Source organism: Anomalospiza imberbis, chromosome 1 (genome assembly GCF_031753505.1).
Source record: "Anomalospiza imberbis isolate Cuckoo-Finch-1a 21T00152 chromosome 1, ASM3175350v1, whole genome shotgun sequence".
Classification (NCBI taxonomy): domain Eukaryota; kingdom Metazoa; phylum Chordata; class Aves; order Passeriformes; family Viduidae; genus Anomalospiza; species Anomalospiza imberbis.
Window position 1 is genome coordinate 1,976,418 of NC_089681.1, and position 17,088 is coordinate 1,993,505.

The window sequence follows — 17,088 nt, forward strand, 5'->3', positions numbered from 1 at the left end:
ATCCAAGGTCATGCAGCACCTTTATCTCTTCTCTTCCATGCTGCCATCATCTCCACAGCTGTGTTGATACCAAAGCCCTGGACACTGTTGAAATGCTGGAGGATGTCTGGGTGAGGCATTTCTATGGATAAGGAGGAAGAAGTTGTCTTCCTCTGACTGCTGCATTTATTTTATTCTGCTGCTACTACCTCAGGCCTTGCAGATTTTTTTTTTTTTTTTTTTTAACCAGCAAGGCAAAATAAATCTGGCTCCAATATTTCTGCTGGAGGCCCAGCAGCTTATAGCAACAAACTGTCTCTTTTGAAAGCTCATCAGGGCCGCAGTGTGATGGATAGACTCCAGCCAGCTGTGTACTGGTAATGTTCCAGAAGACAGCATCACCTTTTTTTGATCGAGTGCTTAAGTCTTTACCTTCCAGCTCAGGATCTCAAAGCACTTTGTGAACAGTGAGGAATTAAAAGTTGCCCTTTATCAGCAGAGAAATTGAGACACAGGGAGGTCAAATGACTTGCTTACCCTCAAAATCATTTGTAGTCTGGAACACCTGGATTTTAGTGCTTTTAATTTTTTTGCAGGTGGGCATCCTGAAGTTTGGAGGTGTCCCTGTGTCTTTTATTTTCCTTCTCAGTCCTCTTTTTTTTTTTTTAGGTTACTGGGATTTAACTGACTTTTGACAGGGCTGTGTCTGTCTTTTTTTCTTTTTTTTTAGGTTTGAAGTGTACTCCAGCATCCATCACTATCCAGAAAATGTCTTATGGATCCATTGATGGGAGTGGATTTGGGAGCAGGAACCCATTTGGAGGCCCTTCGAGACAAGGCTATCAACCTCTCGGTGAAGTATTGATCCCTTGCTGTAATTTATTCCACGTGAGGACTGAAGTTTGACTTGCTCAGGTTCACTGTGGCTGCTGTGTAAATACCACACCCTCACCAGAGGTCATTCCTGACACTGAATTTCAAAGGTGAAACCCAAACTTTTTCAGTTTGGTCTGTGTGATTGAGTCCTGACATCTTACCATGCTCAGAATTTGAGTCTGCGACATGGGAGAGCAGCACTAATGAGGGTTTTGGAGGAATTTTGGGGAACCAGAAGGAGAAATACAGAATATTCTCTAAAGTGGCTTGTGTCTTTTCTCATCTCCCCATCACTTTTAGAAGAATGTCTCAATGGTTGTTCTAAGACTGGCAGATGGAGTGAGTAGATGAGGGGATGTACAAAATGCAGTGGGCTGTGCTTTCCCAGAGGATAACTTTGCTGTGGAAGCTGCTGGAATCTGGGAAACATGCTTGGACATGGCAAACAGGATCAAAAACTCACTCGGGAAATGCTGAAACCTTAAACAGTGACTTGCAAAGGGCTGTGGATTCTCTCTTTGTGTTGTTTTTTTAAGCAGAGGTCAGACCAGCTCTAGGGCTGATCTGGGCTTATCTAGTCTGGCTTTGAGCTAGTCTTTTTATCTGGAACATATCCTTCATTTTGTTCCTGGATCTGGCTTGCTCTTGTGACATGGCGAAGGGCTCTCTTTTCCTTTTTCACCAGGGAAGAATGTCACCACTCTCTGCACTTGCCTTTGATTTCAACATTCACTAACACAGCCTGATTTGGTGTTCATGTTTTGAAGGTTGCAAATGTTCTTTGGGAAACATTTTTTGTTTGGCAAATAACAGTTCTCCCTGGATGGAAATATATATATATATAAATATAAAAATAGAGGTTTCTCTTGGGTTTCTCTCTTCTTACAAATTTGGGTTTAATTCTGATTTTTTTTTCTTTGAACAGGAAGAAGGTATTGAAGTTGTCTGTTCAGTTGTAAATAGTGATTTTTAGGCTATTCTGCAAGGCAAAATTAAGGGCATAAAAGCAAGGAAGAATGGGATACTTGGGCACAATCAAAGAACCGTAAGAAAAGAGAATTGAAATGTGGATTAGACAAACAATGAATCTCAATCCATTGTAGCTTAGATTTAAAATAAAAAGAATATTTATTGTGCTGTATGAAAGGACCTCTGTTTTTAATGCAAATTCACAGAGTAACTCAAGACACTTGAAATCTCTAAATTTTGAAGAGATCCCTTACTGTGGCCAGCTTGCCCACAGCTTGGCAGCTGAAGCTGTTATGCTGAAGCCACCCTTAGTGGATGGCAAAGAGGAGCTGGTGTGGAAAATTCAGTTATTTTGAAACTGCCACGGTGTGTTGGCTGCCCAGCAGAACCTGTTGATGCTCTGGGTTATGGCTTAGACTTGAGTGCTGGTTTCCCCTCCAGGCTTGCACACATCCTGTCTGGTGGCATTGGATACTTCTCTAGGGTCCTCCAAGGTGGATTTTCCCAGTCAGCCAAAATTGGTTGGTCCCTTAGCTAAGCAGCCCTATGGAAAAGATTGCAAGGGGAGTGAACTGTTTGCATTGGCCAGGGCACCTTGGAGAAGTTTCCTTTCTGTGTGTCTCAGTCAGAGGTGAGTTCGTTCAGCCTTGAGAAAAGAAGGTTTAGGGGAGACCTTTTCACTGTGTTCCAGCATTTAAAGGGTGGCTGCAAATGAGATGAAGACTCTCTTTTCACATGGCAAAGATGTGGGGTATTGTGTGCAAGTTACTCCTGGAGAGATTATCAGAGACTCAGAGAAGAGGAAAATGTTTTGCAATGAGAACAATCAGCCTTTAGAATAATCTCCCCAGAGAAGTGGTAGGTTCCTGAATGTTAGACAATTTTAAAGTTCTTCTGGATGGAGTGGTGGGGCATCTTGTCCAGGCTCTGCTTTTGCCAAGAAAGGTTGGATTTGATGATCCCTGAGGTTCCTTTCCAACTTGGCATTCTGTGATTCTGTTCTATTCTCATCTTAACCCGTGTCCCTTTGCCATGGAAGATGGACACATTGAATGCCTTTTGTCACAGCATCCCCAAATATTGCCATTAATTAAGTGCCAGGAGAGGGTAATGCAACACTAATTATCTGCCTCCTGCTTCTGGACAATGGATGACTGGTTTGCTAAGAAAAATTGCCTTTTGTATTAGATCATGGTGTGGCTGGAACAAAGGAGCATGGCCTTCCCACCAGCATTTGTGTCTCTGCTCTCAGCAGGGACAGACCTTGATGGGAATGTTCTGTGTGTGCTTTAAACCTCTCCCTCTCTTTGTAGATAATAAATAAATAAAACCAGGTATCCCTGCAGGTAAATGTCCAACAGTGGTCCAGTGGTAATATTCAATATCTAACAGAAAACCCTGAGATACAGCAGCAGTAAAGGTGTTGGGGGTGGAACTGCTTCATCTGTAATACAGAGAGCAAAGAAAAGAAGGCTCAGGTTTAGTTTGGTTTTGTTTAATGAGGGGTGATACTGCCATGGGGGTTTCCTCTCTGCTTGTGCATCTGTTTTCCTTGGCTCGGTTTCCTCCATGCTCGATCCAAACGAGCAGCCAGGATGGGAAAGGTTAATTACTTGAAGCTGATCCCCTTGGCTCTGGGCTGATGTGATGATGGATGGACTCAGAGCCCGTCCTCAGGCCATGTGGAGGTTAATGTTGCTGACCACCCTAATTAGAGAGATCCACTGTCGCTCTGTTCATTTAAAAGTTTTAAAGTTCTTTTAAACGTTTTCTATACCTTCTGATGTTTACATATTTCTACTAGAGTTCTCACACACTGTTCATGTAAATAATGATTGTTTGCATTCTTCTTTGTGGGAGGAGAAAATTAATAGACTGTTAGTTTAACCAGTGTAGTTGGAGAGGTGGCAATTTCATCTTCCAATGCACTACCACTTTTATATAATAATAATAAAATAAAATAAAATAAAATAAAATAAAATAAAATAATAATAATAATAATTTATATAATAATATAATAATATATAATAATAATAATATATATTGCGAGGTCAGAAATAAAACTTCCTCTTTTCCTTCTTTTGCATCTTTGCATGAGTTATTTTGTGTTGTAGTGTGACAATCCAGACTCCAATTGCAGAGTTTACGGAGGATCCTGAGGCAGTGTTTTGGGAAATTTGGTTTGCCCTGGACACCCTGGTGTCAGAAAACTCTAGTTCAGACTCTGGTTTTGATGGTGGATATCCAGGATTTTTTGGGGAAAACAGAAACAAGTATTTTTTTTCTTTTATTTTTTTTTTCTTTTTAATATTGGCAGGTTTTAGGAGGGGAGAGAGAGAAGCTCAGCAGAACTCATATGTTCTGTGGCCTTAAACAAGGAGCACCCTGAGGTGTGTCACAAGCAGGATCACCAGGATTACCTGGAGTAGAGCACTTTGGTGGTTTGGTTGTCCCACAGCCACTGAGGGACAGCCAGAAGTGGCAGGTGGAGTCATAAGCCACGTCCCTGCTTTGCAGCTGGGAGTTACAAGCTCCTCGAGCAACATCTGCTTCTCATATCCTCATTCTGATCCCCAAAACCATTGTAAATCCACATGTTCCCCTGTTTCCTTGTAGGAGCTTCTCTGGGCTTCATCTGGACATTGGTGTTGCATGGACAAGTTAGAAAGCAGTTAGTAGGAAGTTATTGTTTTGGTTTCGGGTATTTTTTTTTCTTTTTGTTTTAAGTTTAGACCTGAGAAATGGAAAAGATTGACTCCAAAAATATTATTTTTTAAAGTAATGTGACATGTTTAAGATAAACAGGGAGCAAACACTGTACAGCAGTTGGGATTAAACTCTGGATTCTTACTGTGTGCAACCTGCACTCTCTACCATGCTCAACCTACCTTCCCAAAACCATCTTTTTGTGGGGAAAATGAACAAAACCTGCTTTACACAAGGAGGCATATAGGTCAAGGAATTTAAATAGCTTGGATTAAAATGCCACAAGACAGGAAATTTTTAACACTGCTTTTATTAACCTTACTGTAACCTGGACGTTAAATGCCAGCTCTGAAAAGGTAAGGTTAATTTCATATTCCAGCAGTGCATTGCTTCCAGGTGAGCTCAAGGGACTGCTGGGTCAGTGCTTAATTTGGCTCTGACTTCATTTAGACCATTTCCCCCTCAGTTTCTCCTGAAGATTCTGTGTGGGACTCTGGCCAGGGTTGTACTCAAGATATATCACATGTGAGTCTCTCTCCTGGTTGGATAAGGTTGGTTATCTTGTCACTGAACAAAATGAGATTGGTCCCTGCAAGTTGTTCTTGGCAGTGTTCTCTGGATATAAATTACCTAATTATCATTTCAATACTTAGCAATTGTTAAATGATATTTTCTAACATTTTTTTTTCCTGGAACCGGGTCTATGATTTTATTTGCCCTCCCATTCCTACCACTCACCTGCCTCTGTGCTGTACCAACCAGCACTGGGTGGAAAGTCCTGTGCCAGAGCTGGCAGTGCTGTCACTGACCTGCCATGGAATTGTTTAGGTGGGAAAAGCCTTCTGAGATCCTCAAGTCAGGCCATTAACCCAGCACTGCCACTAAAGCAAGTCCCCAGGTACCACATCTACACATCCTGTAAATCCCTGCAGGGATGGTGACTCAGCCACTTCCCTGGGCAGCCTGTCCCAGGGCTTGACAACCCTTCCAGTGAAGAGGTTTTTTCCAAATATCCAATCTGAACCTCTTCCTTACAAATGAACCACCCTTGTGTCCTCTCCAATCCCGTTTTCCTCTTTTTCTAGCAAATCAGAAAAGTGATTTGTCTTTAAAAACACAGCATGAAGTTCATGGTTGCCTCCAAGTTTGGCAGAGTCACAGAGCTCCTGTGCTCCATGGGAGGGGGATATTCAGATGATTGTGACCCCTTGGGTGGGATGGGGCTGGCAGAAGCTTTGTTTTCTGGGAAAAACTCACTCAGAAACTTGGGTACAAACCAGCACCATGGCCTGACTGTGGGAAATACTAAAGGTAAGAAGATTTCTAGAAAGGTAGTCAATAAGCAACAAAGTTAAGAGACTTTCTTTGCAGTTGTACCGAGAAGGGGAAATGTGGGAAATAGTAAAGAAGATTTCCAGAAAGCTGTAAAAGCAGGCCTTAGAAACAGAAAGAACAGAAAACTTAGATCTAGCTGCAGCTGCAAAGTCTGAAAGTAGAAAAAGTTACAGTAGTAACTCTTGGCTAAGATAGACCTTAAGACTGCAGAAAAATATACTTCGCATGATAGCAGAAGGCCTTAAGCTTAATAGTGAAGTATTGTGTATTGTTAATAGAAAGCAGACAAGCTAGCATTGTGTGAAGCAGGTGCATGTGTGCTTTTAGTGATTGGCTAGAACGACTGTCTGTGAGCTTTAGCAATATGCTATTGGCTGGAAAGTTTTTAAAATGCTCTGTAACAAAGAAATCTTTGGCTGCTGCTGGCAGGACGTGTGCTGCTGTCATCTTCCTGTTGTCTCAACCATGCAGTGAGGCTGATGCTGCAATAAAGCTCAAGGAACGTGTCCCAACAGTCCCGTCCTGCTGTGAAAAACCCCAACACACCTGACCTCCACGTGGCCTCACTGCAGCCCCAGGTCTGGTGTCAAACCATGGGAAGGAATCCACTGCCAGCCCCACATCTCGATGCTGCAAAGAGCTGAAGCACAGAACAAACTCCTGAGTACACAAGGAGTCCCCCTGGGGTTAATTAACACTGAGCAGGTGGTTAATTCTTCTCTGCTGGGGCCTGAGCACTGCTTTGGTTTTGCACTGGCTTCTTAAATTAATTCCAGTACTTGGAATGCTTTGCTGAAGGGAATTTGAAACCCGTGGTGGTTGCAGTGAAACGCATTGTCCAGAGGGGCTGGGGGAGGTCCAGGTCTGGTTGTGGCAACTGTTCCTCACTGGGAAAGTGAGGAACACTTTCCACAATCATGCATTTAAATTGCCTCAGGAAAGTGGGCTAGAAAGAGTTAAAAACAGTGAAAGAAAGCAAGAACAAAATTGTTGAATTTTTGGGGATGTTTAAAGCTACTCTGCAATATTAAGAGTGGTTTTTCCAAAGGCTGAAGTCCCAAACTGAAGGGCTGGACCAGATCACATTCAGTAATTTAAACAAACTGTGCTTTTGGGATGGAGTCCTGTCAAGTGTGGAATTACAGAATCATTAAGGTTCAAACAGACCTCCAAGATCATCAAGTCCAAGCTTCAAAGAAGGAAGGACTGAAGATGTGACCTCCTGTAGCACCTTCCCTCTGTCATGCTTACATGGGTTCACAAATACTGCTCCAAGGTTTCCTCCTGGACTTATCTCTAATTTAGAAAGCTCTAAACAATAATGTGGCTTATCAAACGTGCAAAACAACATTTGAGAGTATTAATGATTGACTTTGCCTTCTAAGTCTTGGGTCCCATCATATTTTCCTCAGTTTTTGATCCCACAGAAGTTGAGGAGTTGGGTGTCATATTTAATAAGTCGTTAGTAAAGTGCAAGTTTAAGTGCAAACCATACAAAAATCATAATAAGATGATCTCTCACTAGACAACCCCAAAAACATTTTTGTGGCATCTACAGAATTATTTCATATTATTTCTCTGCTATTGTGCAAAACTTCCAAAAATTATATATTTATTTACTTAGTCCATTTTTACTAGATTTAGAGGATCTTCTCTGCCTTGCATCCATTTCTTGGAGATCTTAGCAATGATTTAATGAATTAATGAAACTAAACTTAAGAAAACATATTAAAGAATTATGAATAGCATGTTTTATAGCAAAAGGAATTGCCAGGAGAATTAACATTTATACACAAATTGACTTTGAAACTGTTTCTTTTGAAAACCTCTGCCCTATCCCTTTTGGCACTTTTAACATTATAATAAACATTTTGCTATGATTTCAGTATTTCAGGATATGTAAGTGATTATGCATTTATTTATATAAATAGCAAAACCAGAAGACACCATTGGAATAAATAAGTATTTTCATGAAATATGTGAGGGTGAGATGACAAATTCTTAGCAGGAAAAAAAAAAAAGCAACAAAACCAACAAACCAATCCCAAAACCTCTTGGGTGAAAATAAACTTTTTTTTTTTCTTTACCAATTTAATTTGCTAGTCCTGATTATCCAAAGCAATTTTAATGCAAACGTAAAACTCATGCTGGCGGTCCCAGTCTTTGACAGAAAATCAGAAATCAAAGTCACTCACCTTTCCTTAGGCGTTTCAGCTGGAAATGCATTTAAATATCAGAACAGTTCAGAACAGCTTGCTTCATTTTCCACTCAATTACAGTAGAATTAGAAGTAGTTTAAGAAGATCCTCTGCCCATAGCTGGCTTGTTGTGTGGGTAGAGGTGCCTTGGAAGGGAAAGCAAAACAGAATTAATGTTACTGGTGGAAACTGTCCAGTGGAAGGTGTCTCTGCACACTGCAGATGTTTGGATCCAGATGTTTTTTAAGGTCCTTTTCTAGCCCAGGCCATTCTGTGATTTTGTGATTCCATGAATGTGCTTGTGGTTCCTTTACTTTCCCAAGGTGTGCCCAGATCTGGGGCTGCCCTTCTGGGATGTCTTTCCACATGGATGTGTTTTCCTAAAGGAGAAGAGACTGCCTGTGCTTGTTTCAGCTCCTGAAATGAATTTAGCTCAATGTCTTTTTCCTTCTGGCTGCTCTTTCAAAAGCTTTTCTTTGTCTTGCAAGCAGAGGAAAGAAAAATTTTATTAACAAAATAAAACTCAGCTACTGGCTCATTCAAACTTTGTACCAGCTCTTGTTTAAGCTGTTCAGACCTGGACAAGACATCAGTGATTTTAAACTGAAAGAGGGAAGGTTTAGATGAGATGTGAGGCAATAATTATTCCATGTGAGGGTGGTGAGACCCTGGAAGAGGTTGCCAGAGAAGCTGTGGCTGCCCCATCCCTGGAAGAGTTCCAGGTCAGGTTGGACGGGGCTTGGAGCAACCTGGGATAGTGGAACGTGTCCCTGCCCATGGCAGGGGATTGGAACTGGATGATCTTTCAGGTCCCTTCCAACCCAAACCATTCTGTATTTCTGTGATTCTCTGATCAATGCTTCCAAGATCCTTTAATTCTTTAGATTGAATCCAGTTGTATGCTTTTGATACTTCCTCAGTTTCTCAAGAGCACTTCTCTGGTTAGGAGAGCAGAGAACTTCTCCAGTAAGCCATAAGGGAGTGCTTGGCTCTATTATGAAATCCCTGCAAGTGCTGCAAGGCTTCATCAACATTTTCTACACCACTGGGCTTCCACCCTGTGCTTTGCATCCTGTTCTTTCCATCCTGGCAATATCCAATGCTTGGATAGGATCTACATCCTGTTGTTCTTGATCTGTGCCTGCAAAAAAGTCCACCTGAAACAGGATACAGCTGAAATTGAGCAGTAGGATTGCTGCACGACCTTGTATGAACATCTGTCCATGTTTGCTGAATGGGGATCCATGGGAAATAGGATGAGGTTGGAGGAACCCTTCTTCAGCTGTTTGCTTTTCCATCAAAGCTGTTTCTACCTGCACATCCCAGTGCTCCCCAGTGTCCTGCTGTGCCAGGCAGATATGCTGCCAGGATAGTTTCATTCTGAAATTAGGGGTAGAGAAGATCAGAGCTTGTTCCAGGTTTGCTGGAATATTTCCAGTGTCTGGGGTGGCGGCTGCATCCCAGTTTGGTCCATCGAGCTGTCTTCCCAGGGAGGAAGCAGAATCAGCACCCAGACAAGCTAAATACTCCAGCCAGCATTTTTCCTGAGGTTCTGCAATTCCTTTCCTGCAATATGAATGGAAGAAATCCCAAACTTCACTGGAAAAGGTGGTGTCCGGGAACAGACTGTCATTTCTAACACAGCTTTATCCACTCCATGTATTTCCTTCTTGGGAAGGTGCTGACACTTTTTATTGCCCTTATGGCTGCTAAAAGGTCTTTTTTTCCTATTGCTTTTTTGGCTTTTTTTGTTAATATGCTCATCAGGAAACCAAATGAGAAATTGAATTCAGCCTGGTCTGCCCTAGTTTGGAAATCCATGTAAAGTGATGATCTGTCTCCTCCACTGTTGTGGTAGTAACCCCAGTAAATTTGGTAGTGGACATTCCTGGGCATTGGAAACAGAGCTAGAATAGTTTCTGGCAGGAATATGCTTTGTCCCACGCATTCCCCAGGTGTGAATCAGCCACTGGCATGGCTCAGTTTCTTAGCCCAGGTGAGACTGTGCTACCTCACCCTGATCCTTGGCTGCAAACCAAACTTGATATTAACTGAATTGCTTCAGAATTTTTTTTTTTTTTCTGCAGCAGAATTTCCACTTGGGTTTTTGGCTGTGAGAGGGAACTAATCCAAAAAGTCTAAAGCCTGGGATAAAGTTTAGAAAGGAAAAACATCTCTATTGCCTGTGCTGTTGTGATATGGACAATGGATGCTGCAGGACATGCTGAGGGAGATGGAGTTCTGCATGTTTGAGATGTTAATATATTGTTTGTATTAACAGTATTAATATTTACAGTAATAATAGGTAAACCAACAAAATCTATGCATGAATACAGCTTGTAGCCTACCAAGTCTTTGATCTTTTGGAGAGCACATCCATGTCTGGTCCCTCTGTCACTACTCCATGGTGTGGTCAGGTGCAAATCTCTTAACTTCCCGGTTTTCTTGTTTCTTTCTCCTCCTCTACTTAGTACTATCCAATTAATGAAATTCTCAAGGATGCAGAATTTCTTAATTGAAGTAAATTTCTAATTAGAAATAAACAAATTTAGCATCCTGTGTGAGTGATTTTTCCTTTTTCTCTTTGAAAATGCAAGTGGAGTTTTTATGGCATTGCCTTCTGCCAAGAGAATGGGGATGGAGATTTATAGAGATACTGCAAAAACACATATTTTGCTTTGGGACAAATTTGGAAGAGAACTTTTAAAGGGATGATTTTTTTAAAGAGCAAAGTTTAGCGGCCTTTCCATTCACTTGTTCAGGAGAAAAAGATTTCTTATGGGAAAAGTGGAAAAATATTTATTTAATAAGCATTCATAAGCATTAAAAATGAATAATATTAAACAATAAAACCTTTTGCTGTTCTGAAGAGATGGTAAATTCAGAAAGTCTTTTTGTGGATTGGAGAGAGAGTTTTTTTTGTGGGTGTAAATTAAAGTAGAGCTCCTTTTCCTCCCCCTTTGCTCTCAGAACCAGTGTTAAAAGTGCAGAACCTCATACCAGCATAAATAGAAGAGGTGAGTGAGGATACAAGCATCATTAAGTCACCCTGGGACAGCACAGTTGTGGATTTCTGGTCTGCAGCCCCACTCTAAGGATGTATTTATTTGCAGAACACACACAAATCTCACATCTGTACATAATGGAGGGGTAGACACAGCTGACCCAAATACATATGACACAAACAGAATTTGAGTGGAGAAAAAAAAAAAGGAATAAAGCTTTTATCCATGCTGTCAGTCCAGAAATATTATTTCTGAATATCTCTTCTTCCAGGTGATGCTGGCTTGGAGACTGACACTGGCAGCTAGAAGTGGGCAGGGATTAAAGATCAGCAGGGGAAGGACTTGACAGATGTAAGCAGGTAGATTGGGGATTAGGGTGAATTAGTGTGGATGGAAAGCATTTAGGAGCAAGGAGGGATTTTGAATTGGATGTCAGGATATGTGTGTTGCAGATCTTCCCCAAATTTCTCTGTTAGGCTAGGATATTAATGGTTGGGATTTATGAGCACATTCAGTGGCTGTTGGTGTGGCTGAAGGTGGTGGTGCTGCTGCAGGTGGTTGGGTGGAAGAAGCAGGTTAAAGAGGTTCTGAGATGTACAAATGGTTGTGTAGGTGTTTGTCGAACCAATTTCCCATTATTTCCTGATGCCAAGCTGGAAAAATGTTTTGGGGATATCTCTGTGTTTCTCACCTTTTTTTCTGGCTGCTGAGGGCTGCAATGGGATGGTGATACTATTATTTTTTCTATATGAACGCATCCTCGGTACGTTAAAAATTCTTTAATTCCTTCTAAAGCCAATATTTTTTGTGGAAGTCAAGTTTGAACTGGTAGGCAGGTGATTCTTGGGAGATACAGTACCAGGATTAAAATATTCCCAATGGGCTTTTTTTTACAGTTTATGTTCTATTTTCAGAATCTCTTTAAGGTCAGACCTCGGAGATCTCCAAATACCTGATGATGCAGCTGTGGGTGTGGGAGTGGATCATCCAAGGTTCCCCTTTCTGCTCTGGAAGGTTTTTAAGGATCTCTTGAAATTTCAACCAATGTGGTTTTGGGGTTTTTTGTTGGTTTGGTTTGGTTTTTTGTTTTTGTGGGTTTTTTTGTTTATTTTTTTGTTTTTCTACAGCCAATCAAACCTGATTGCTCCTAAATCCCTTGGTGCCCAGCAGTGTGATAAAGTGGAATATTTTCCACGGATACTTATGTGTGTTTGGTCATTCCTTGCTTTGAAATCTGCACCCAGAGATTTGGGAATGGATTTTCAGAGAGACAAAGAATATTCCATACATGTGAATGCATAGAGCATTATTTGGTTAGGTGGGGAATTTAATTTTTTTTCTCTAAATGCTCTTCTCTGGTCCTTAGTGGAGAGCAGAAGAATGAAGAGCTGATCACAGCCATGCTGCACAAAATACAATGTTCCCTGTTCTTTCTCCTCTCCTAACAGAGATACAGAAATGGAAACAGGGATACAGCAGGCAAAGCAGAGGGACAAAGTTATGTAAAGAAGGTTTTTTGAAGTTGTAAATCCCTCTGAAGATTTTTAAAGTCATAAATCCATCTTTTGGGGCTGGGAATAGCACTTGACTTGAACTTGGCATGTAAAGCAGGTCTGTTGCATATGAAGCTGTGTAAAAGCAAGACCACTGAGAACCATCCCATTCTCCCCTAAAAAAAAGAGGTTTTGAAGGGAAAAACCAGTCCTGGGAGTCTGAAAATTTCAGATCTCCTATACTTTTCCACCTGTATGGAAGCAAACAAAGTGATGGGCTGAGCAAAGAAAGATTTCTGTATCACTTCCTCACACTTGTTCCTCTGAGTTATTTTTTATTATTATTTTCATTTCTGTAAGATGGTGTAAAACAGAGATTTAGAAAGAGGGTTTGCTGTAAAATACAGTTTGCAAAGAACTTGGGTTTATGGCAAAATGCAGCAGAAAAACCCCTTTATTGCACTCCTGTAGTAGTCATTATTTTTTTAGATTTATTTCAGGTACTGCAGGAGTTAACCAGGCGGGGAAGGAGGAGATTGCTGATTTTCCTGAAGTGCTTTACCAGCCAGACTGTAGCCAGATGGCTGGGACTTTGAACAATACACAGATAATTCCAAGCCAGGATCTAACAACAATACAACAATAAAATCACTAAAAATATACAGGATGTGTGTACCTGGGGGGAATGGATGTGCAGTGTGTGTGTGTGTATGTGTTTTTTGAAATGTAATTTAGAGATTTCAATCATATTGTCATTTCATACCTCTCCTTTTATAGTCTTACTGCTCAAGCAAAGTGCTGTCGACTCATATTTTTAAATTTTGGATCTGTTAACACAATTTCAGTATTTTCAGTGATTTTTCTTTTTTTTTTTTTTTCCCTTCTCTGTGGGTTTTTCACATTTATTGCTCATTAGTGAAGAAGAAACCAGGCCATATTTACATCCTGACAGGGAGAGAAAGTTCATGTTTATGTACAATAAGAAAATAGCCACTGTGGCAAACAAGAGCTTTCTTTTGGGAGATTGAAATTCCTGGAGATCAGAGAGGTTGGGCCACTTTGTATTTGGGGAATACCTGGAACCCTCTGCTCCCACAAGATGAGGTATATTTATTGACTTGTTAATGGGTCCTAATGTCAATGCTTCTTTTTCCCTCCATATGCTCAGATTTAACTTGGTACGAATCCAGCTTTCCTTATTTTATTTTATTTTATTTTATTTTATTTTATTTTTTTTTTATTTTATTTTATTTTATTTTATTTTAATGATGTCTAGTTGGTGGGAGGAGGGCTGCTTTTCTTGCTGCTGCTCTCCAACTCTTTTGTTTCTGGTTGAACATTCTGTCCTTTGTGGTCAGAATGGACCATTCCCCTGCCTTTTTATTTATTTATTTATTTTTAATTGCTGTGTTTTACTTCTTCCAGTCATGTCTGAGATGTCCTCAGAACTGAGAGAGAGGGAGTGAGGACAAGGCCAGCATTTCAGCATTGCCCTAGACAGTGGCAATGCCTGTCTGCTGCAGAAAACCTTAATAAAACTCCTGGTAGCATCTCTCCTCCTTGGCATTTGCATCAGGGGGCTGTGAGTCAGTCAGGAGGGGTTTCTCTGCTGGAACACACTGTGAATTCCTCTTTTGGCTGAAAACAAAAGCCAGCCTTGCTTTTGGGGAGAAATGCTGGGTATTCCACTTGATTTGCTGTCCCTCTATTTCCTATTTCTAAAAATCCCACCCCCTCCATATCCAGTGATTTAGACACAACAGGAATTTAGCTTTATTCCCCCTGTCATCTTTTTCTTTCCATCTTTTCCCCAGTTGTTTTCATCCTCCATCTCTCAGTCCCTCTCTTCTTTCTGCTGCTTTCCTTGACCAGGTTTCCCAAAGTGAAGGCAATGACATTGTTTATTACATTGTTTTTCGTGCTGTATAAATACTTTCCCTAGTTTGGCACGAGCATATTTATGGTCAGTGCAGACTGAGGATTGGCTTCGTGCTCAAACCCAAACCTTACCCTGAAATTCCCTGGAGCTCCAGCTCTGATCTGCATCTGCATGGGAAGGGTGGGCACAGCTCTCAACCACTTTCCTGGGCGTGATGTTTCAGTGCTTGACAACCATTTTTGTGAAGAAATTTTTCCTAAAATCAAATCCAACCTTCCCATGGGGTAACATGAGGCTGTTTCCTCTTGGCTTGTCCTTTGTTCCCTAGGAGCAGAGCCCAGACCCCACCTGGTTCCACCCTCCTGCCAGGGAGTTGCAGAGTGAAGGTTCCCCCTAAGCCTCATTTTCTCTAGGCTAAACATCCTCCCCTCATCCAGATCATCAAGAAAGATATTAAATAGGACTGTCTCCAGTACAGAGCCATGGAGCCACTGTCCCCAGTACTGAGCCACTTGTGACCAGCCACTACCTGAATTTAACTCCATTCATCACCACCTGGATTTAACTCCATGCACCACCAGCCAGTTTTTTACACAGAAAACCTGTCTAATCCATGAACAACCAATTCCTCCAGGAGAGTACTGTGGGAAGCAATGTCAAAAGCTTTACTAAAGGATTCTCATGTGTGTCTTCCTTCTTTGACATGGAAGAGGGGAGGGAGGAGAGTATTATCACCACTTCCTTGGAAGGTTTCCTTTCCTGCCCAGCCTGCAGACAGGACAGTACTCAGGAGACCAACTCAAGAGTCAGGAGGATGTGTCTTCTGTTAAATTTCTTCTGCTGTTGTTTTCTAAGTCATATTTATTCACCTGGGATGATTTTTGGGAGCTGATTTGCCTTTCAACAACGACTATGTCAGATCTAAGTGAAGCAGGAAAGGAAGAGAAACCTCTACAGTGAGTCAGAAAACAAAGATGATTTAGTGGCTGCCCGTCCTAAAGGGTTTTAATGCAGAGGTCCTGAGAAATCCTTAAAGGAGCAAAGATGTCAGATTCCAGCGTGAGAAGTAGCTCAGTTCCTGGGAGGAGGCTCTAACAGGCCTTTTAATGACCCCCAGTGGCCGAGATCAGTTTTATCTGCAGCTTGGCAGAAACACATGCCCACGGATGAAAGGCTTTGCAGCAGAAGCTGTGTACAGAACTTGGCCAAGCGCCGGGAAATAACGTCGTGATTAACCCAAGCCTGGGACCCAACTGGAGTTTCCTTGTGGCAATGCTGGTTCCCAGGCTGCAGCGTGTGAATGCTTCCCCCTGGGCTCCAGCTTGGCTTCCTCTGGCTGTGCCTGCATTTAGATCAAAATATAGATCAGAACATTGGCTTTGCCTTCTGGGAGGAGCGCCACCAGGTTTGAAAGAAGAATCATTTAAAAATAAACAAATTTATGTTGTGTGCTCTAATGCAAGAGCTGTTCTGCACCTTTTTTTTTTCTTTCTTTCTTTCTTTCTTTTTCCTTTTCATTTTCCTTTTTTTAATATACTTGATAGCTGGCCTTCAAACTTCAGTGCTTCAGAGGAAGTCCAAAGCTAATTTTCCATTTGGATATTCTGGTGGGCTAAATGCTTTGCTTTTTTTAGAGCGGATGTTTCTATTTCCAGGTTAAAAGTTAGAAAAGGTAAAATGCTTATTGATACCTACATTGGTATCAAACTTGTGGCTGCTCTGCTCACAGATAACTTGTAAAGCTTGCTGCTTCAGGACTGAAAACTATATTTGAGTTGGAGCATTGAGGTTTGAGAAACAGATCAAGTGCTTGAGTGTGTTTGTAGACACCTTGATTTTCCTTCATGGTTTGCACTCATGAGGGAGCTTAGAACACAAGGCTCTGTAACCACGTATTTTGATACTAAGCTGTGTGCATAGCTTAGTTTTTATGCTTTGGCATGTACTGTTAAGGAGGTTTTTTGGTTGATTGGTCCAAAGTTGGTCCAGCTACCCATCAGTGAGTGGAAGATGCTGTGGGAAGGCATCACCATGGACAAAAATTCATCTGAGCACAAAGAGGGACCAATTATTTCTGTCACCCCAAAGCATATACACAGCTCTAATCGTTGTGTTAAAGGGTAAGGAGATTAAACCCTTCTCCTTTTAATTATTAAAACCTCCTAAAAAGTGAAGGCTTTGACAGACCATTCCCTTGTAGGTTACCTTCCCCTTTTGTAACTTCTCCATAGGTCCTTGAGGCAGGTGTTGAACATGAATTTCTTTCCTGATCCATTGTCTCAGATCTTGTATAATACCTGTACTTGCCTCGGGAAAAAATTTATTTGGAGAAAAGTCCTCTAAATTTTCTGCTGGAAGAAGTTCTGGAAGGGACGGTATAAAGAGGATAAAGAATCAGTGGATGTCTGTAGAACAGCACTGTATAAATTTAGGGAGATGAGGGACAACGCAAAAAAAAAAAAAATAATCTCTTACAGATGTGGTTACAGTATCTGGTTGGGACTTTATGAATGAATGAACAGATTCATGGAACCTATAGAATGGTTTGGCCTGAAAGGGACCTCAAAGATCATCGAGTTCCAAGCCCCTGCCATGGGCAGGGACACCTTCCACTGTCCCAGATTACTCCAAGCCCCATCTATCCTGGC

At 41.4% G+C, this 17,088-nt stretch overlaps 1 protein-coding gene and 2 long non-coding RNA genes across 12 annotated transcripts in view; 2 read left to right on the forward strand and 1 right to left on the reverse strand.

Moving 5' to 3' along the window:
- Positions 1-17,088, forward strand: part of TSNARE1 (t-SNARE domain containing 1) — a 451,241-nt gene that overhangs the window by 99,351 nt on the left and 334,802 nt on the right. For all 10 annotated transcript variants that reach the window (XM_068176547.1, XM_068177290.1, XM_068177204.1 and 7 more), the window contains one exon: positions 710-832. In XM_068176547.1, coding sequence (XP_068032648.1) covers positions 748-832 — 85 coding nt within the window. In that variant the 5' untranslated portion in view covers positions 710-747. The remainder of the gene's footprint in view (positions 1-709; positions 833-17,088) is intronic.
- Positions 4,823-8,322, reverse strand: LOC137465397 (uncharacterized). The gene is made up of 3 exons (XR_010994647.1): positions 8,061-8,322; positions 5,649-5,823; positions 4,823-5,143 (listed from the first exon to the last, which is right to left on the reverse strand). It is a non-coding gene; the product is annotated as an uncharacterized lncRNA (long non-coding RNA).
- On the forward strand, positions 10,418-14,360 carry LOC137465590 (uncharacterized). The gene is made up of 2 exons (XR_010994722.1): positions 10,418-11,427; positions 13,051-14,360. It is a non-coding gene; the product is annotated as an uncharacterized lncRNA (long non-coding RNA).